Source organism: Drosophila simulans, chromosome 3R (assembly GCF_016746395.2).
Source record: "Drosophila simulans strain w501 chromosome 3R, Prin_Dsim_3.1, whole genome shotgun sequence".
Lineage (NCBI taxonomy): Eukaryota > Metazoa > Arthropoda > Insecta > Diptera > Drosophilidae > Drosophila > Drosophila simulans.
In genome coordinates, this window is record NC_052523.2 from 19942813 (window position 1) to 19964162 (window position 21350).

Consider the following 21350-nt stretch of genomic DNA (forward strand, 5'->3'; position numbering starts at 1 on the left):
CCACGGCGCTGCGTCAGTGGTATTGGCATTCAGTTACCATTGAACCGAGCGCCGGAATGGCGAACACCCTGAGAACTCTCGACCCAAAGTTGGCGGCTCTGGCCAAGAGCGAGTGCAACGAGGAGCAGGCGCAGCGAGCGGAGATAATCGCCACCATTCAGACATGGATCACCAAGTCGCCGCACCTCAAGGCGCCCACGGATGAGCAGCTTATCCTGGCCTTTCTGCGGCGTTGCCGTTTCAGCCAGGAGGAGACAAAACGGCGATTCGACAACTACTACTCCCTGCGCAGCGTGTTCCCGGAGGTTCTGGGATCCCGACAGGTGGACGATGCTCTGCTCACCCAGCTGCAACGAGGGTGGGTTCCCTGTTCCGTTTGCAATACCCTTTTTGCCTCGAGCTGCTAAATATTTCACAAACCATTTAAATACTTCTAATCAGTGGTGTCAAACGTAACAAACATTATCAATGATAATTTATTCACTATCTATGTGCATTGCTGGAAATTAGTTGCGTGTTATGAAATGTTAGCACCTCAAGGCATTACCACTAGAAAGTCTTATTCAAAGAAGGTAAAGATACTTTATTTAATTTCTATTTCGAATCAACAGAATCCATGTGATACCCATGCGACCTGTGAGTCCCGAGGGGCCAAGGGTTATCATCTCTCAGTTCCGAAACATCGATCCCAAGAAATCGAATCCCCGCGAGGCCTTCAAACTGGTCTTCATCATGTTGGAACTACTGGCTCTGGAGTGCGATAATGCCTCGATTTCCGGCTTGGTCTGGGTTGTGGATGCCAGAGATGTTACCATGGAGCAGATGATGCAGTACGATCCCTTCCTGCTGAAGAAGGCTTTTGCGCTGGTGGACCAATGTATACCACTGCGATTTGTTGAGATTCATATGATCAATATGCGTAAGGAGGGACAAACCATTTTCAATTTTGTAACGAAGTTTTTGCCCTCCAAACTGCCCTTCAAGGTGAAAATGTTTATGTTGCGTTAAGATTTGGTATTAACCTACCCAATTTTCTCCACAGTTCGTGGTCCACAAAAAGTCGGAGGATCTGTACCAGCACCTGCCCAGAGATGCGATGACCATCGAGTATGGGGGCACCAATGGCTATCATGCAGAGGCAGTGGATCATTGGCGCCAGAAGCTACTGGACAGCAAGGATTACCTGGCCAAGGATGCCCAGTACGGAACCAATGAGAAACTGCGCGTCGGATTGGCCAGTGCCTGGGCCAATGGAGAACTGGACGGGATGAGCGGTTCCTTCCGCAAACTGGAGCTGGATTAAGTTAAAAGACTCTATTCGCTGTTTTGAATTACCATTTAATTAAGTGCTAATGCTATACATATAATTTAAGGCCTATTCGGGTCACTGGGTATCTCGTGTATCCTCTTAAAAATAGCTTTACAATTGCCTAAGGTGCTGATACTTAAGTGCTAAGTGCTGCATTTTCGTTTGAAGTTGACGTGCAGAGAAGTGGGTGCAGTTGCTCCGGCTGAGGGCGGCGACTGGGAATCTGGAGCGGAGGTCGTGGCCTTATTTTGTATGGGACTCGTGGTGCTCTTATTGATGCTCTGAACAATCAGATTTAGACAGTCCAAACTGGAGCCATTGGCATTGCCTTCAAAGTCTATGCAAAAATATATTTAATATAAATATTTCAAATACTTAATTACTTTCTTACCTGTAAACTGACCATATTTCTCCATGTGCTTGTTGTAAAAACTAAGTTTATCCTCTAGATAAGCGCCAGCATAGGAGCTCTGCAAAGGAAAACATAAATAAATAAATGAAAATGGAAAAATCTTTTTTAGTTGGCCTCAAGCGAAATTGGGGAAACAATAAATTACAGAAAAGTGTCGCCGGCGAAATGACAACGTCAAATTTGCTCCGGTCCTGTCAACTTGGCCAACGAGTGCCATACAGAATGCAGTCTAATGATGAGATTAAGCCAAAATTTATGCCAGTAAAGAGATTCCACAGGCCAATTAAAATGCATTGAACCACCGAACGCACCGCCATTGTCATGCCCCAAACATTGTGGGGCATTGTGTGCAGAGCGCACTTTAGAGGCAATTAAATTAATTTTGCGCATACGCAGACGACAGACAAGGCATCCGGAGATTCGCTCGGGATTTCATTAGAAAAAGAAAAATTCGCTATAACGCCGATGCTAAGCAAATTATAATTGCCACTTCTGGGTGGGTTTCCTTGCTGCCCCACCAAATCCGCATCTGGTGCAACCAAAGTGCCGTCACTTCGTCTGCAAGGATCGACAAATACAGGGCATCCCGCATGGCATCCCGTTTGTATATGTATCTCCGTCTGTTTATATTTAGCGGACAACAAAGTACGGAGTGGCAGAACAACAGAACAGCATTCAACCCGAGTGAAGTGAACTAAACTGAACGAGAGGCCAGATGAACTCACACTGCACTTTTATAAAGCGATTTATCATTTTTTCAAGCGTTTAGTGACAGCAAGCGGATACACTGGGAGAAATTACACAAAAATAGCACATCTGAATAAGCAGCAATATAGTGTATTTATATGACAAGATAATGCCAAATATTGAATAAATTCTTTCGAAATAAATTCTCAATTTAACAAAATGTATTTTTAGACATGCCCGACTTCTTTCTGTGTACTTGTTTGCATGTCTTTATGGTATTTCGGTGTATTTTATTTTATTTTTTTTTTTTTTGAGCATATATCATGCGTTGTATCTGAATGAAATGCCACTTATCACTTGGGCATTCCGATTCTTCGGTTGCGTAAAGATTTTAAGCCGCTTTTTGGCGCGTTCCCCTTAGAAGTTCTCCTCCTCCTCCGATCTGTGAGCGTGTAACGGATATGCGGCATTATGCGATTTGTTAGCCACAAGCTGCATGAATTTTTACCATGAAATATGCTCATAATATACTAAACCCACTTGGAAATATAGCTACTTCTCCTAATCCATTTGGGAAATATCACCGAAATAAATGCAAGAACTGCTTGCTAGATATTTACATTTTTAATAAGATTTAAATAATGTTGATGATGAATTTCAAAATAATTTTATCATGTTTCAAACATTAATTCTTTCTGGGAAACTGGAAAAAGTACATTTTTGCAACGGAAACCTGTGATAAATGTTATCTGTAGTGTGAGACCATAATAAAATCACAGGAATTACTTCTTCTCAATAATTTGCAATATCATTATTAACTGCTTGCCATTCGTAGAAAATATTTGACTATCTTATAGTGTAGCTGTAAAGCTATTCAAAGATAACAAACGTGTTCGGTAGCATATCTGTATCTGATAATAGTTTAAAAACTGAATGCCAGGGAATCCGATCAATCCTGACTCACTGTCATAGCAAACATTTATCAATGGCTGACTTGCACCCACGTTACCCACATCTTACCGTGAGTCATTTGCACCCAAAAGCTCTATCTTAAGATGATTATGGCCATGGCTTTCATTACGTAGAAATTTGACTGATATAGACGTACTGGCACTTCGCCGTTTATATCGCAAGTACTACTTCACTTTATTGGCGGCGATAAGGAAATTTATGGGCAAACTTAGCGTGCGCATTTCGTGTTGGAAACAGTTCAAAAGGAAATCTTCTACTTAAGTCGCCGAGGTTTATAAATACACGGGCTCCAAATGAATGGATATGGATGAGATGGATGGATTGCCAGGGTCTGAGTTGCATTTGAATGCCTGCACGTTTGGCGCTATGCCAGTTTTTAATCAAACTATGGCCGCACATTAATATCTGCCAATGGGGGGCGCAGTCAACATACAAATACGCTAAGTTTTATGGTAAATTAACAAATTTGTACATTAAAAATGTGAAAAACTTAAACAAACTGCATGGAAATTACTCAGCGCAGGCCAACCCGAAAGGAAAATTGAAAATGAAAAGGAAAAGAAAAGAGGGCGTTGAAGATGATGGCAAAAATGTTTGCATAATTGTTGACAATTTGTTGCCCTGTCATTCGGGAGTAGGTATATGCATGCATGTACAACCCGCTCCCGTTGCCCCACTTTTCGACGACTTGGCCATATCTTGCAACACCTTTCGAAGAAGAACACCCCGAGATCTTGTCATGTTTTTCCTGTGCAATTTGTCAACTGCCACATCGGTTTTGGTTCCACGTCGCAGGGAAGCTATTATGAAACAGAAAAAGCGATCGTCGCAATCCACCAAACATGGGGATGAAGATTCCGATGCCGATGCCGATGCCGATTCCTATTCCGATTCCTGCTCCAACGAATTTGTTGTAATTAATTTACAACACGATTTCCATTCGGCCTTATAAAAAGAAAATTTATTTATTGCCTTTCACTAAATGCAGACAACGACGACCCTTTCCCTGTGAATTCTCGTAAATTCTCCCGGCTATTTGTCCTCTAAATTTTTCTCCTCGTTCCTGTGATAAAAGTTTGCTCCCCTCACATCTGGGCAAACTTTCCCGATCATAACTCATAATATTCCCGGTTTTCGGGTGAATGTGATTCGAAGAAGTGGAGATGTTCTGCCGGCGTAGCTTATTAAGTAGCACGTCAGCGAGCGCATAAATTCCGGTCAGCAGATACAACAGATATCGGATCGTATGGGACTGACTCTTTCGGGGATCCATCCGTACGTACGTACATATATTCTATTTTCATGTTCGCCATTGCGACGGACCAGACCCTGAGATTTTGATGAATGTGCGCGTCGCCAAAGAAAAATGTACGAAAGCGCTGCTCATGCATGAGAATTTTACGAAAAAATAATTGCGGAACGATATACTGGGCTTAATATTAATTGGCGTTCAGCGGACAAAACTTACCAGATAATCGGACTGGCAGCTTTTGCCGCTCAAACTGGGCGCCAGGTTGTCGCCATCGCGTGTGGGACTGGATTCCTAAGATGGCGAAAAATCAGAAAATCAGATTAACCAATGGTATTCTATTCCTGGTGAGATGAGCTCACTCATTTACCTGCAGCAGATCCTCCAGGCTCTCGATATACTCGATGGCATTGCGCAATATCTCGACCTTCGGCAGGCGCTGGTTGGGATTGGATGAAGTGCGTCGCTTGAGAATCTCGAAGGCCTCGTTAACCTAGAATGTAAACGGAATAACAATCAATTAATGGCCATCGTTGAAATCATGGAAATCCATTAGGCGCGCCATAAAAACACACAACACGCGGCGTGTTCCCCTTTAAGTGGCTCTTTAATAAAACATATTTTAAATTAAATAGAGCATAAAATTTTCAACAATTAAACCGTTCGCCCGTCGTCTGTCTCTTTATGACAGCCACCCCCATGCCCATACCCTTTCTCCCCGGAGCTCCCACGATCTCCTCCTTTCACTAATGTCTCTATGTGGAGCTATAAATACGTGTGGTTCATCCAAAACTTTTACGACCGTCAAACTCATAAATGCCGCTGTTTAACTCTTGGTGTTGGCAAATGTTTATGTTTTACGCATGTTGGGTGGTTTCCCTTTCTGCGCGTTATGTCAATGGATCCTCCTCCCTGGTGGCGATGTGTTAATTTGTGGGGTGATAGCCAAGCTAATGACATTGCTACAAAGTTGCAATCCTTAAACGCAGGGGAATTGCCAACTGTGGCGTAAACTATTTTTAAGATCGACCGAGGATTAATAAGCTTGCTGATGGAAAAGGACTCTGGAAAAGAGTTCCTATACCTATATGGTATATGGTATATGGTATACTCAAATCCCCATTATAAGTTGAATGAATTGAATGAATCAAAATCTAAAAATGTGAGTAATGGCATGGAAATCCTACCTTTCGCAGTCTCCGGCGTTCCCTCATGGTGGCCGCTTTCCGTCGGTCCACGGTGACGCTCTTCTTTTTGCACGCCTTGCAGGCCCAGGTGAGGCATGGTCTGGAGGATTGGGCGGAGGAGCAGACGAGGGGCGCCAGGACGTGCTCCTCGGAGCTGAGACTGCTGTTCTCGTCATCGTAGTCGGTGGTGTAGATGGGCGACGGTGTCATATTCATGCCCAACGGCTTGTCCAGCTCCGCCGGATGATGATTCGCATGACTGTAGTTGCAGGATGAACCCGATCCGTTGGCTGAGCTGGATGCCGTTCCACCATTTCCCGCACTCGCATCACCGACGGCATTGAAGCGGCTAAAGAAATTCTGCAGGGTCTGGTGTGGATTCTGGCCTGGATGGGATAGCTGATTCTGTTGGCTATAACCGCTGAATCCGTATCCAGGATGTGTCTGCTGACCATAGCCGTTGTGGTATTCCTGCTTGATGGTGTGAGCCGCAGGCATTTCACTACTGCCACTATTGTACTTGGTCATTTTTCACTTCACTACGATTTTGTTATATTTTACAAAACAATTTTTGGTGATTCAACAAGTTGCTGAATTTAATTGCTTATACTAATTTTGATGGCACAGTTTATTTAGTCAGCTGATTATTATCATTTTTAAAGTTATTTAAGCTCATTTTTAGTTACACTTATTAACACGAGTTTGCTTGAGTAAAATGTGAGTTATGTGTTTCTATTTAAATTAATTTGTAATTGTTTCACTTTAGATTTTTAAATTTTAAAATACAGCCTTATTTAGTTAGTTACACTTCAATGATGTTTTGGAAAAATCTCCGACATTTTCAAAAATATTTTGACGTCGATTTGTGGGCCGTACGCGAGCGTGTGTACCGCCTTCCGTGGCAATCGCAACACATTTGGTGACAATATCCAAGAATCCAAGATATCGGCGGCCCCCAGATGTGCTCGCGATCCTCTCGGAGTGCGGATGCTGCTGCGTTTTGAGTGGCTGAGTGGCGGCTCTCGAGTGGTTCCTATTTTTAGAGGCGCCCCGCCATTAGACGACATTGGCGGTTCTCTAAGGCAGAAGGACGCTGCCGCAGGCCACGCCCCCCATTTTCATTTTCGTGAGTTTTTCAACGCGATTTTCCGCTCAATGTGAATCGTGTTTGTGAAAGGCTTAGTTCAAATCAAATAAATTGAATTTTACCTGGCCAGCGATTAGTAAGGGGGGGCATAAATTAGCTTTCGGGGGGAGCTGAACAATTCGTTAATGTGACACATTTAGTGGAAAATCCGCCCCCGTCCACAGATCGCATCAATGGCAGCCACTTTTCCATTGAGTTATAGTTGCAACGGCCGAGAAAAACCGAGAAATTGAGCAAAAAATAAATAAAATAGGAGAGGCCGAAATAAAAATAGTCAAAGAATTGTGTTTATTTATCGCCGCTCAGGCACAATATATATCTTTGGAAATCACCTTTAAATCTTCCCCAGCGATATTGTAAATCTTTTGTCTTAGGACCGTGGTTTGCTCGAGCACTTTCCATCTTCATTTTCCGACTTTTCCCGCCCCGCTTTTTCCATTTTGTATTTTCTGCTCGCTTTTTTCCAACTTGCCGTACTTTGATGGATGCTTTGTTTTGATTCGGTCTGATGGTATTTTGGTGGCAATACCTATTTGTTGTGCCACACGATAATCCCAATTGTAAATTTAATCATTATCGCCTGTGTTTTTTTCGGCAGTGTACTGTCAACTGTGCTATGAACGCAAAATGTTAGAAAATGGACTCAGAACTTTAAAAAAACCAAAATCATTGAGTAAATTCGATTTATTGTTTTGTTAATTAAATAAATTAAATAAAATACATATGTGCATATTTGAGATTACTGTTTCCTTGTTTGAATTTTCCATACACTTGTCTACATTTTATAAACATTTATCTTTCGAGTTTCCGTCAAGGCTTCAAATTTGCCCTTATCCATGAGAAAAATGCTCCAGTCTTTGTGTAAACACCTGGTTTTTTATCTCCACAATTCTCACTTCCATATGAAATGATACCGGCCAGATATACGTGCTCCTGGTATTGAATATTAAGGGTTATCATCAAGGGACCTCCGGAATCGCCCTCACAGGAGTCTTCTCCATTGGGGCCAACAGCACAGATTTGTGATTCATTGTGGAAGAACGGCATCATGTTTTGGCAGTAATACTTGTTTTCAAAAACGGTGTTGCGCAACAACACCTGACTATATATTCCGTGGGTCATGGCCCCCCAACCGGCGATTTCCAATCCGGATTTATGCAAGGGGATGGGATCTCTCGGCACACAAATCGGTTGAATTTCTCGGGTATATCTAAGGAAATAAGAACCTTGGTTCATAATGGTCAGAAAATGATGCCTTATATTGCAATACCCACCGAACTGGCGTTTGAAGACGCACCAAGGCGATATCGCTTTCTAAGCTCGAGGTGTTGGAAAATTTTTCATGGACATTGAAATACTCGATGCCGATCTCCACAAAGGGGGCGGCGCAGTTTCCTCTAAAGTCGCAGTCTGGATTGGTGGTGATGTCATGCTCGCCCAGCCGCACTCGCCTGAGCACCAAGTCTGGGTGCACACTAATAGGCTTGACCACACAGTGCGCGGCGGTCAGGACGTAGCGTTTGTTGATCAGGGAGCCACTACAGTTGTTGGTCAAGGTCGCCAGTCTGCGATTCTCGTACATAAGCATGGCCATCCAAGGATATACATTGGGCCTCGCCACTGTGCCATATGCCATTCGGTAGGAAGCCGGAGCCTGTCCACAGGACTTTGGTAGAACGTTACCTGGTTCCGGGCAGCAGGTGTAGTGCCGCCTATCCAAAGCTGCTGCTCTGGTATCGACGGCACACTGTCTGTCAACCAGTAAATGGGCCCCATCTTCCAACGTAGTATTATGGATGCGAAGACACTTGTCCCGTCGGGTGCATTTTTCATCGGCTGGACAATCTGGAAATTCTATAACTATTTCGATTAGTAAGCGGTTAAGTGAAAGAATTTTGTAGCTCCTTACCCTGCCTTGGACAGCAGTAAGCATGAGTGCCGCATTGCCTGCTCGCTAATATTTTTTTCCATTTTTGTGTTCCCCGAATATGCCACAAAGAAGGGCAGCTATATTGACTTTTACATATCTCATCGAATTGGCAAGGATTATACATCTCTGTAAGGGATAAGAATTAGTGTTCGGTAGATCGGTTACTATCCGAAAAGCATTATTACCTTGCCTTTGACAGTATACGTAGATCCTTTTTCCTACAGATTTCTGTCCGGAATTGATATAACATATTTTATTTATTATTGATTTCAGAATATTAATCGTCCACGTCCGGCCTTGAAACTGGGCACACTCATTGAGCATGGTGCATTTTTCATTGGGTCTTACATAGGCTGGTAAAGTTCGAAATTAGAAACTAAGATACAAGACTTCGATTTGGGCAGCCGTTTACCTTTCTTTCGGCAGCAGTATCTTTCATAACCACAATGTTTGTCCCTCAATATTGCTGCTTTGGCCCAACCTATATCCTCCGATTGCATAAAGTATTTCAAGGGATCGCATGATTGAAGGTGGGTACAGTACTCATTGGCGTCACAAAATTTATTGTAAAACTGTAACTGAACTGAAAAAAATATGATCCGTAAAAGAGATCGCTTTTTGTGCGGCTTTGAGTTTCTTGAGTTTTTTGAGCTTTAATGAGCTCTAAAACTGATAATAATAATGATAATTGACTGAAAAACAAATTACTTCAACACTATTTTTAATTATTCGTACCATGCCCAAATGACAGCGACAGTAGAAATCCTTGTATGAGAAAGCAAACAGATACTTTGACCATCTTAATATGTGGACGTCCAAACTTTGACTGTTCTGAGGATGAAAGTTAGACCATCAGCTAAAATGTATAATATATATATATTCTGGGAAACGTAAATTGAGTCAGCTGAGAAACTGGACTGGCGTGTTATTAAGAGAATTTTAAACACATAAATTTTCACTAACACATGACCATATAAGGTAAATTATCTCTCCGAATAATGTATTGTTTTGGAAAGCAAAGTGATGGCGGGTACTTAATTTAAAAACTTTTCACTCATGTATAATAACAATTATGCGTTTGATCGAGAGCACTGCCGGCAGTCAACTGACTCGGATCTCTGGCGCTGTCTGATTACGAACTCAAAACAACTAAAGTATGCATTTGATTACTAATGATTCAGAGCATGAGATTGTCACTATCACATTTGTGAAAACGTCGGCAATGTAAGTAAATATACATAAATAAAAACCATGGATTGGAAATGGATTGTTCCTACATTAATAATTGATCAATTTTTAGTGTTGTGTTCTGTGCAGTTCTGTAAAGCAAGAAATGAGTACGTTCATGCAGAAGTCTAGTTCGTGAGCATTTGGTCAAAACTAAACCAAGGATGAATCTATTTTCTTGTATTTGTTTGACGATTTTTTTACAATTTGTAAAATAATATTTAAGATACCACACATAGAGGGCGTGTTTCCAATCGTATAGAAAGCACAGTCAACAGATGGCGCTCTAAAATCTTTATTTGGATGGCCGGCAACGTAATAATTATTTTCAAAAAATCTGGCGGTTGAATTTAAATTTTATTAATTAAAGCATTTTACCGTTATGAATATATGTATACATAAATTAAACAATTTAGTCATATCAGACCACTTTAAGGTAATGTTTGCAACTTTGTTTGTCTGATACAAGGGATATGCATGAAAACTCCGCATTAGTTGCACAGCTTTCAACTGACGCAATTTCAACGAAATTTAGTGCATGCGCTTATCAGTCGTATGTATGTGCGTGTCTATTTTTACCAAGGTAACATTTGAACTGAAGGTTGTTATTTTGCCATCAGTCAGCAGCTTGGCAATCGAACATGCGGCACATCACTTTCCAATTAGAGCAATTAAGATCGAAGTTCTCCAATTGCACCTGTTGTTCAGTTTGTCTGTTGTCAGGTGGCAATTGAGGTTGTTGCTTTTGCATTTCGTGCTTTCCATTCATAAAATCGAGCTGCATGCGGCAACAGTGCGTATGAATTACGTCAGCCAATGGATGTTTGTGAGTTTGTGGAGAGAGTGGAGAGTGGAGATGCGTAACTTCACATCTCTTCTCTGCGCGTTGAGAGCGCTTCTGTGTGAAAGGTGTAGAGACAGAGAGGAAAAGAGAGAGAGCGTCGGGCAGCATCAAGGAGCTTCAATATCAAAACTACACCGTCAAAAAATAATAAGTATGTCTGTTTATTCTGATTATGCATTAAACCAAAAACCAAATCATGCGAGAAAGCAATTACGTTTAAATTACAATGATATTCAAAAAATATATGCACATACTTATAAATTACATATGAATATGAGAAAATGATTTCTTCAGTGTGATTTGTTGAACATCAATGTCCTTTGTGTTCTTCAAAACTTGTATTAAACACTTATTGTCTAGTTTATAAGATATGTATGTATGTATGTACTTTTGCCAGGACTGGTTTGCAATGAAATCTGTAATTATTTTACCGTTTATGCTTGTTCAGCGAAATTCGCTGAAGAGTTGAAGATAGGGTGGGGTGGCGGCGAACGGGGAGCTTGGAGCATTATTTGAGAGCGAAAAAACGGCGCAATTCTCGCATTTACATTGGATCCGTCGGTGGAGACGGTCGCACTGCTCCATCAGTCAGTGCGAAAGAGACACAGCGATAGTGTGAAAGCGAGAAGGCGCGTGTGTTATTGTTATTGTTTTCATTACAAGGCGCGCGACGAGTGCGAAATGCTAGTGTTTTCGTTGCCCCGCTGAATGGCGCAACGGAATGAAAAAAGCTGATAAAACCCGAAAACAAATCGAGGGTAGTGCAAGAAATTGAACGGAAGCTGATAAGCATAAAATTAATGAACGCTCGTGAACGCCACCATTGCACCTGTGGAAGCGGTATTAAATGGACAGGTGGGTAATTGTGCATCAAATTGTTGCATTTGGAGAGATCGGATGTACGTGTGTACGTACATACAAACATAGCTGCTATGTAGGCTCATATGTGTGTCAGTGTGCCAAGTTGGGAACTTTCAGTGTCAACACGTGCATATACTATCTCATTCGCTCCTATTTACCTTGCTGTTTACTTACAACACTTTGTTGCTGTAATTACTCTGCCTTATCGGTGTGTGTGTGTGTGTATGTGTGTTGTTGTTTCCTGCGCTCCGGTATAATTCGCTCACTCTCTCGCTCTCAGCCTGTTCTCTCTTACTCACACCCTCATCCTCCCTCTCATTTAATTCAAATCGTATTTGAATTTATTTTCGTCTTTGCTTACTCTCCTTGTATTTACATTAAATAGCTTAATTTATTGCCCAGTCACTGTGCATGCAATCCGTTGATGCAAGTGGTGAAAATGCATTTAGAAATCAGCGAAACAAGTGAAATTTCTACATATATAAACATATGATTAAAGAAATGCCAATTTTAAACTTGCTATGATATGAAAGTAATACATTTGAAACACATAACGATTTTCTGCAAAATTTTAGTTATTGCATTATACCCTATAATACCCTATAAACCTATAAGTAAGTAAGTCTCAGTATTTGGCACGTGCCTGTACACCCGAAATTTGAAATATTTTTCCATATTTAGATTGCATTATTCATTCCGAAATTATTTAACTTGAATAGCATGTCTTTTTGGTTTTGCGGCTTTGCTATACATATTGTGAGACGTGTGAATTCATTGAAATAAATGCGTTTTTAAAAATAAACAGAAGAACAAAAGTAAATAAATGCAAAAAAAGTGTCTTAAGTATAGCAAATATTGATTAAAACTGAACGTATTTACACTCAATCATTTACTTCTTCATCTTAGAGCAAACTTCCTCACAAATACTGCTTCTTGTTGCTAAATATATCTTTGAATGCATACAGCAAACATCATTAAAGTTAAATATAAGCTGGGTGCTTAAAAATAGTCTGTAGTTTTGAATAAACAAGAAAAATCTGCGAATAAGAGAGCAACACGTGTATGCCCACTTAGCCAACAAGATGGGATACTAAAATGCGCAAAAGAAGGTATTAGGAGGTCGGTTTTACTCGATTCTTCATATAGCGAACAAATTAGGCCAGATGTGTTAATATATAACAAAATACATACCAAAATTCGGCGCCAGGAAAAGTTGTTTACCTTTCAGGGCTTTTGTTCAACCGGATTGTCTGGCGAACTCTTTAATCTGCCGGTTGGCTGTAGTTCACACGTCTAATCTTCTCTATCGAGGGGGTGCCATACCGTACAGCCCCTTATCAGAGGCCTTTCGTCGCGAAGACCAAGTCGGAATGAACTCTTATCATTTTAGCAAAAGTATATGGCGATAGCAAACGCCAACGCGCGATTGTAAATTACACACTCGAGTTTTTGCAGTCTGCTTGGTTGGTTATTTATCAATAAAAAGTAGTCTAGGCCCTCGTCGAATAAATTTGATAATTTTCAGAGGAACAAAAAAGCAACAGATGTGGAATTATTAGCCACGTTAGCGCACAATAAAATAAAATATATTTTTAATTGTTTAATTAGAAGTGCTAAGTAGCCAAGTAGCCGTGTTTATTATTTTGTTCTCAAGTGCCTGTATGAATTCTATCAGGCAGCAAAATAAATTAGTACTCAGGCGGCTTGTGTGTTTAATTTGATTTTAAAAGAGTACTAGATAATAATACGTAAGTAGTGTATGTAATTAATAAAATGACTAAGGATTTTTGATGAGTGGTATTTTTTAGAGGATTGAAAGCAATATGGAATCCCAATAAATAGATAAGTTTAAGGCTTAATGAAACAAACGATGTAGACATGATGTAACATGCTGTATTTTTTGAATTAGGTCCGACTATTAAGAACCTTAGATCACCTAATTCAGTCCATTTAACACCCTGTCAATCTCAATTGTGATTATTCGCCGGGTGATGAAAGCTAAATGAGCGAATCGCATATGAGATAAGCCAGACAGAAATTTAGTCAGCTGCACGTAAATCCCCATCCAAAAGTGCTAAGCCCTGATCCAAAAACGCCTGGTTTGCCCATCTGGATGGAGTGTTTCTGTGTGTGTGTGTATGTGGGTTCGTGTGCTTTGTTGATTTCGACGAATTTCATTCTGTCGCCACAAAGATACACTTTTATGCCCCCCTAAAAAACGTACACTCGTATGTGATGTACATTTATACATACATGTGCTTGTGATATCAATGGGCTTAAGGCGTTCTATGTATGTACATACATAGCTAACGGAGCCCAGAATTTGTGTGTGCTCTGCGCCTGTTACCCGAAGCAAAAAAAAAAAAAAAAAAAAAAAATGTAACTTGCCCTCTTTCTGGGAACCTGCAGACCAACTACTACTACCCCACTCTCATACACGAGCGATAGGAACTATAGATTGCTGTATAAACAATTTTTGAGAAAAATTTGCTAACCTTGAACCGTTGGCAAAAAACTTTCACAATGAAAAAAGTTCAGTATCAAGGACCCAGAAATGTGTAGCGAGTCGATTTCAGAGCGTTTTTCATTTGGCAAACGAGCAGTGGCCAACGCTGCGTATACGTAACCAAGTTGTGTGGTGCAAAGAAAAGTCTCATGTGAACGTGTATGTGTGTGTGTGTGCTTGTGCTTTTGAGGATGTGAAATGTCGTAAGCATCCACATACATAAATATGTACATATATGTGTGTATGCATGGGGATGTGCGTTTAAGGTTTTTGAACTTGTTTTCGGTAATTTTCCACCATCCAGCCTGTTTTTGGGTCAATTTATTTATGCTAAAATATATCGAAACCCGAAGAAGAAGATGAAATGATTAAAAATACACCAGCAAATATAAAAATCCAACAAAAAAGACTGGTATTTAGAAACAGCGTATGAAAACAGAAAGCTCACAACTACTTAGAAATTCCTGCGGCATTTCGGAAAGGCGGCAATCAAAACAAAGTGTGCGAAATGTTTAAGTTTATTCATATATGTACCCAATACATATGCATGAGTATAAGTGCTACACGCGAAATAAAATAGCTAAAAATACAAACAAATATGCGCACGAGAGTACAAATGTACATACATACATACATACATTGTTACGCTGATATATCGAGCATGCCTTGTTAATGGGAGCCATCACGATACGATGGTATGGCAGCCAGGGCCCTACACAGATAAAAATTCCAGAGTCCACATCTGCAAAAATATTAGAAATTCAGAAAATATTTAATCGAAGGTAACAAAATTATTTGAAGCGCGATTGATTGTTTTGAATTTATTCATTTGTTTTTAAACATATCACATACTACGTTTTACCGATATACATTTTCGTTGTGTACACTGATGCAAGCATAAAAATCAAGTATACGTACCGTGGGCCATTTGAAAATATTTCTACATATGTATTTTGTCATGGGCAACAGCGTAGTTAGCAAAGCGAGAAGATTGGTCACACATATTTAATAAAAATGCTACCCCGCTTTCCTCTCCCCTCTTTGAACTTGCGAAAGTAAAACTTAAATGGATATTGTATTCAACATGAAGAACTATAGATGCTCTTCTGAGAATAAAGATACGTTAAGACGGGGAATGAACTCAAAAAGAAAATAGTGCCTAAGCAGATAGCACTTTATCTTGGACACGACCATTCTTCAATCCATTTTAAAAGATTAAGTCGCTTGGTGCAAACGCGTAAAATGGCTTTGTATATAAATAAAAATAACAACAGATAGAAATACTTTGCGATAATATCGTAAAGTGCACTTGGATCTAGACTTTGGACGTGGGGGAAATGCTAGCAAGCAATATAAATAAAAAGTGATCTTTATTTTGCAATAATACAATCCTAGAAGGGCTATAAATCAAGTCACAATCTTATCAAAATGAGTCGCAGCTTGTTGGCTTTCATCTAATCGCTGTAATAGTTTGTTACAATTGGGTGTTAAAACAGTTGCCTGTTACCAAGCAGACATGATGTATTCCTTGGAATCAGGAAAATGCGGGAAAACAACATTATTAAGCATCATAGCAAATAGCAATAAATATCCGTTGAAGTGATTTGTTTTGCGGCCTTTTCTTTCTGTCTCAATGGTTTTGTTAATAAATATTAAGGCGACTAAGATCTTTATGGCCCATGATTGGCAATTTCCAAAATCATTTCTTAATTTGCGGCATTTATATATTTATAATTATTAAATGCTCGAATTTATTGCTGATCCTTCAGTTCAAGGGGTTTTCCTCGTCACGCAGCTCATTTCCAGCTTGGTCATTATACGATCGGTTATTACTTACCGTTTATAAGGTATATAAATATTTGACTTTATTTAATTGTTGCATTATTTATGGACGTGTTTGGCCAGCAAGTCACCTTTACCTTTACCTTAATACAAGGCCCCAAGATTTAGCCATAATTCTCGGTTGATAGTGAAACTAGACTGAACAAAAAAAGAGAGTGAGAGCGTCGCGGCGAGAGGCGATTTAAATACTTGTTCGCCACATTCAAACCTATAGATAAGTCTTGGGAGTCGTCAGACAGAGCGTCATAAATATTTATTTTACATTTTTATTTTATTTTTCTTTATTTTTTTTTTACTTGCCGCCTCTCTGTGTCGGTCTTCCTCTTCGCGAACGTCGGCGCGCGTTGAAAATGTTTTCGGTTTTCGCGCTGGGCGGTTTAGTTCCCGTTCGCTCGCGGAACTATTTGGTCGTATACGGCGCAAAAACACTACCCAGCTAAAATAAGTGTAGATCAACCGGGAATACAGAAAATACAGAAAATTTGCAAACAGCACAACACAACACTGGGCATTCGTAGAAAACCACCTACAAGTAAGCCGGGGTTCAAGTTTCAGCTTGAGCTAAAAAATTATTCCCTGGGTTTCGCACCCAACGTAGATAGTTAATTATAGATAGTTAAGCAAAATTTCGAGTTTTATGTAACATCATCACTCTGCCCTGGCCATCCACAGAATCTCAATTGCACTTGGAGCCAACGGTCGGCGAGCAATGTTAGCCTAGAAGCCGGAGACTACAGCCATCAGAATGTCCAGCTAGCAGCCTCAGGAGCCCCGATCTCAGCCAGGCGCCGCAGCATAACACATCGAAAGCCCAGAAAAGTGAAGGACTCGAATTCGGAGCACATTTCTGATTACCAAACATGGCTCACTTCAGTGGTCATCGCCAGCCGGCGGCGGTGCCGTCCCATTTCAAGGATCTCTTTACCAATGGCCAGTTGGGTGCGGCGGAGGAGAGCAACAACAATGACCAGAACGAGCAGGAGAATCGTCCCAGTAACAATAACAATGCTGGACCTTCGGAGCCCGCCTGCTGGGTCTTCGGTTACGGATCCTTGTGCTGGCATCCTGGCTTCAACTACACCAAGTGCATTACGGGATATATCCGAGGATATGTTCGACGCTTCTGGCAGGGCAACGTCACACATCGCGGCTGTGAAGAGAAGGTAGGTGGGATAAACCATGGATTTAGACACGTCTGGTCCGCGTCTGTTGACGTTTTTCTCGTGTGTTTACCCAACAACTAGTGGTGGTGATCTGGTAATTATTTTATTACCTCCGCTGTTTGTTTTGAACAGTTGCCAGTTTTCAGTTTGAGCAAAAAGTGATCAGGCACGCGTTATCTATTCGTCGCGCGTTATCAGTTGTGTTTGGCTAATGGCGAACAACAAGTGAAATTAGCATTTACCAGCGTCTAGAGCGACTGCCAATTAAGATACAGATTGTGTTTCAATTAACATAAGTGATTTGCTTGCTAATCGAGGCAGGACAGGCCCCTTTCAAATAGATATCAATTCGTTTCGGAGTATGAACCAGTTTGGGATACAAATGGGAATATTTTCGTATATTTTGAAATAATAGTATTTATCATTTTTGATGCTTAATTGAGGTCATTAAATATTTGCAAGCATGTAATCTAAGCGTTTCCAAGTAAAAAAGAAGAACGAAGGCAAAGTGTTATATGAAAATAAATAGTAATAAATTTGAATTAAAATCCCTTACGCGGCTATTTTCCCTGCGATCGCGACAAATGTCAACAATTTCGAAATAAGTCAAGGTCCATATATGTATGTATAACCCCAGTTATATACATGTGCAGTGTCGTAAATAATGCACATATACAGAAGGTAAACAAATAGCCCCCAAGTCTTTGTGCAGTCGATGAATACACAAGCTCCACAAACGAAAGTGTATAAAATACAGCCCAGTGCTAATGTGTACTTTTATTCTTTGTTACAGCCTGGACGTGTTGCAACGCTCGTTGAGGACAAAGAGGTGAGTAAAGTATAAAGATCATGATTCCAAAGGGGGGGTTATATGTACATATATGATATGATATACATTATGATATACATATGTAGTTAAAAAAAAGGGAGTGCGCCGTCCAAGTTTCCCAATGTAAGCCCCATTCTGTGTAGGCGGTTTCTCAGCCGAGAGGGTGTGGGAACACCAACCCGGCGAGTCCTACCAACTCGTCCATATCTAAGATTTACTCTGGCAGATTTCCGCAGACAACCTGGCGCGTAAGGATTCGGATAAAATCCTCTTTATCCATACGCCAGGCGAAATTCCGCAGAATATAGGCGAATGCACCACCACCACAGGATGATGGATGCACTTTTTACACCTTGATACTTTCTATCCTAGGCCCGGGGACTTTCGCCCAGGGCATTATCAGTGGAGTTACCAGGAACTCGTTTTGTGGCCCCGAGAGACAAGCATGGAAGACTCAAACCGGCATGACATACACTGCTATCAGCGCTATTTATACGCGCCATCAGCGGAAAAACGAGTTGGGAATCATAAGCATAACCGAGCGCGATATGAATAGCACACCCGCCGATCCGAAAGATACGAGTTCAAAACCCGCGCTGGGCGAACGCTTTAAATATTTTTAGATCTATGTGAACCACATGTTTTCGTGTATTTTATTAAATATACATTTCCCATTTTTGATTGCAGGGAATCACTTGGGGATGCGCCTACAGAATAACAGGCAGCACGGCACTGGATTATCTCAAGCAGCGCGAGTGCACCCTGGGTAAGTAAATCGAACTGGAGAGTACCAACATTTGAGCTAACCCACGATGACTCCAACAGGTGGCTATGCAACAATCGATACCAAGTTCTTCCCGCGCGTCGCCTCACAGGACACGCCCTTTAGCGGCGAGGCGGTCGAGGTACTGGTCTATGTGGCCACGCCAGAGAATATCCATTGGTTGGGCGATGACCCCGTGGAGGAGATTGCCCAGCAGATCGTATCCTGTCGCGGTCCCAGCGGACACAATGCCGAGTACCTGCTGCGCCTGGCCCTGTTCATGCACGAGGAGATTCCCGGCGTGAGGGACGATCATCTGTTCGAGCTGGAGCGATTGGTTTTAGAGGAACTGTACCGCCGCCAAATACCTCTGTCGTCTGTGATGGGCCGCAATCCAGATAGGATACGCCGCGACTCGCACGAGGACATCCGCCGCCCGCCATCCTTCGAGTTCACATCCCGTGTGCCCGATACCAAGCTGCGTTGCCTGAACATTTGATTGCTGCTGTGCTGGCGGCCGAGTGGTATGCAGGTCGCGTTCTTTGCTACAGCAAATTCCAAATTATTGATTGACATTTTAGCATGTTAGGTTACCAGAGTCTATTGCCAAATTCGACGTATTTCTTTAAATTGTAAATAATCCTAGGCCTAATCATAAGCAGCAACTCCTCCATAAGTGATCTGATTTAGCCAATAAGCTAGGATTAAGCACAAAAAACTTTTTACGCGCAACTGTCAGGGAGTTAAATTACATATGAAAAGAAGTGAATACAGTATTTGGGTTTTTAATTAAATACAAAAGCATTCGCGCAAAATGGGAATATGTGGGATCGTCTAGATCAGGCGAAACTAAAACTAATTGGTGAGGATTTCGGCGGCACGATTCTCCATCAGTTTCTCCATGTTCGTGATGGCGCCCATCCATGTGTCCAGAGTGCTGGCCATGCCGACAATCTGGCTGCGGTTGAGGACGCGTGGTTGCACCCACGACATGTTCACCACTCCAGCCACTTGGTCAATCTCGCCGCGGACGAGATCCAAAGCCAGAGCCTTCATGATCAGCAGCTCCACTTCCTTGGCGGGCAGTTTGGTCTCTTGCGCGATGTCGGTGAAGGAGATGGCTCGCTCAATGGCTGAGCGCTTGAAGGTCATCTCCATGAGGCAGAGGAGGGAGATCTTCTGGCGCAACTTGACCTCCTGGGCAGCCAAATCGGGAATCTTGGACCAGATTTTCTTCATATCATTAAACCTGTCCAGGAGTAATAGGTAGTGTTAGTTACTGCAGATATCAAATTGCTATTACTACACACTTGTTAATATCGCCCGTGTTGAAGGCTTTAAGAAGCTCCATGAGCCACTCATTTTCCGTGCCCTTAAGCGACTCCAGAATGGGATGAGCCAGCAATTCGCCTATGTTGTAGACACCATCGCCCAGGAGAGCAGCCAGACCCAAGAAGAATGCCTGCTGGGCCCACTGATCACGGGGGTACTCATCCATGGAGCAGCCCAGAAACTGTAGGCCACATCGGTAGTAGTCGCTGTGCTTGCCCACTCGCCGATAATACTGGGATGCCAGCATGTAGTATTTGCCATGAACGGGCGTCACATTACCCGCTTCCTCCAGGACATCACGCAGTTCCTCAATGATCTTCTTGGTGGCATTCAGATCGTTCAGGTTGCTGAGGTAAAGATTACCCTGCATCACCTGCAGATACCAAACGGCCTCGTCGCAGATCTTCACCTTGTCCTTCATCTTTTCCAAGAACTCGATGGCCTCCTTCTTGTCACTGATGTTGTCCACCACCACCTCGAGAATCTGGATGAGGCCATAGGGGTTTATTCTGTAAATATAATACATGAGATACTGCCGAGTCATCTGCAGAAGCCGACTCACTTGGTCTCGAAGGTGGACAGGAAGTTCTGGTAGAGCTGCAGCAGCGCCGTTTCGTCCTGCAAGGATTCGTGACGCACAAAGGTCACCAGTTTGATGGTCAGCTCATTCCAGAGTCTGTAAAATAATTGTATTACAAGAGGAAAAATGAAATTTTAGGCAGAGAACTAACTTTTCATTGTAGAGCTCCTCGATGAGCGTCCATTCGGCGGCGAGTTCTTTGTTGGTGGTCTTCTTCTGGGTCGCCAGATAAGCGGTGACATTCGGCTGAGGATTGGACATCGCAACTGCGCTTTGTGTTGAGTTAATTCCAAATGTAATGTTTAATGTATTCCCAAACTACAAAAATTGCAAATCACAATCGCCGACGCAGCTGTCACATTGACAGTTCGCTTGTGTGGCCGTTTGTTTTTTAGCTTATTTTGGTATTTAGTATTTTTGGGCAACTTTCTTATGAAAAATGTATTAATGAATTAAAAAAGCCTATCGTACTTAATAACAAATAGGTGTAATTTTTATTTTATGTTTTAA

At 41.6% G+C, this 21350-nt stretch overlaps 5 protein-coding genes across 11 annotated transcripts; 2 read left to right on the top strand and 3 right to left on the bottom strand.

Moving 5' to 3' along the window:
• The first annotated feature begins 6 nt into the window (after positions 1-6).
• Positions 7-1320, top strand: LOC6729269 (alpha-tocopherol transfer protein-like). Its single transcript, XM_016177338.3, has 3 exons — positions 7-358; positions 612-984; positions 1043-1320. Exons 1-3 carry the CDS (start codon positions 57-59, stop codon positions 1301-1303), a joined length of 936 nt encoding a protein of 311 aa, XP_016035913.1. The 5' UTR covers positions 7-56; the 3' UTR covers positions 1304-1320.
• On the bottom strand, positions 1318-6769 carry LOC6729270 (myogenic-determination protein). The gene is made up of 5 exons (XM_002104554.4): positions 5817-6769; positions 5000-5122; positions 4849-4923; positions 1701-1779; positions 1318-1646 (listed from the first exon to the last, which is right to left on the bottom strand). Exons 1-5 carry the CDS (start codon positions 6342-6344, stop codon positions 1453-1455), a joined length of 999 nt encoding a protein of 332 aa, XP_002104590.1. The 5' UTR covers positions 6345-6769; the 3' UTR covers positions 1318-1452.
• An 887-nt stretch (positions 6770-7656) lies between these two features.
• On the bottom strand, positions 7657-10018 carry LOC6729271 (spaetzle-processing enzyme). Of its 4 annotated transcripts, none has more exons than XM_016174853.3 (7): positions 9857-10018; positions 9629-9719; positions 9306-9476; positions 9079-9246; positions 8873-9019; positions 8238-8817; positions 7657-8173 (listed from the first exon to the last, which is right to left on the bottom strand). In XM_016174853.3, exons 2-7 carry the CDS (start codon positions 9690-9692, stop codon positions 7774-7776), a joined length of 1530 nt encoding a protein of 509 aa, XP_016035916.1. In that variant the 5' UTR covers positions 9693-9719; positions 9857-10018; the 3' UTR covers positions 7657-7773. The 4 variants fall into 4 exon arrangements, with proteins under 4 accessions (XP_016035916.1, XP_039151030.1, XP_044779318.1 ...); XM_039295096.2 differs by having other exon boundaries at positions 9629-9724; XM_044923383.1 differs by having other exon boundaries at positions 9629-10018.
• Positions 10019-11497: 1479 nt separating this feature from the next.
• On the top strand, positions 11498-19697 carry LOC6729272 (glutathione-specific gamma-glutamylcyclotransferase 1). Of its 4 annotated transcripts, none has more exons than XM_016177339.3 (5): positions 11498-11819; positions 16846-17336; positions 18130-18165; positions 18853-18931; positions 18991-19697. In XM_016177339.3, the coding sequence occupies exons 2-5, from the start codon at positions 17034-17036 to the stop codon at positions 19425-19427; spliced, it is 855 nt and encodes a 284-aa protein (XP_016035917.1). In that variant the 5' UTR covers positions 11498-11819; positions 16846-17033; the 3' UTR covers positions 19428-19697. The 4 variants fall into 4 exon arrangements, with proteins under 4 accessions (XP_016035917.1, XP_016035918.1, XP_016035920.1 ...); XM_016177340.3 differs by lacking the exon at positions 11498-11819 and adding an exon at positions 16550-16705; XM_016177342.3 differs by lacking the exon at positions 11498-11819 and having other exon boundaries at positions 16720-17336; positions 18991-19452; positions 19510-19697.
• LOC6729273 (26S proteasome non-ATPase regulatory subunit 13) lies at positions 19698-21220 on the bottom strand. Its single transcript, XM_002104557.4, has 4 exons — positions 20992-21220; positions 20823-20936; positions 20239-20769; positions 19698-20177 (listed from the first exon to the last, which is right to left on the bottom strand). Exons 1-4 carry the CDS (start codon positions 21099-21101, stop codon positions 19784-19786), a joined length of 1149 nt encoding a protein of 382 aa, XP_002104593.1. The 5' UTR covers positions 21102-21220; the 3' UTR covers positions 19698-19783.
• Between the last annotated feature and the right edge of the window lie 130 nt (positions 21221-21350).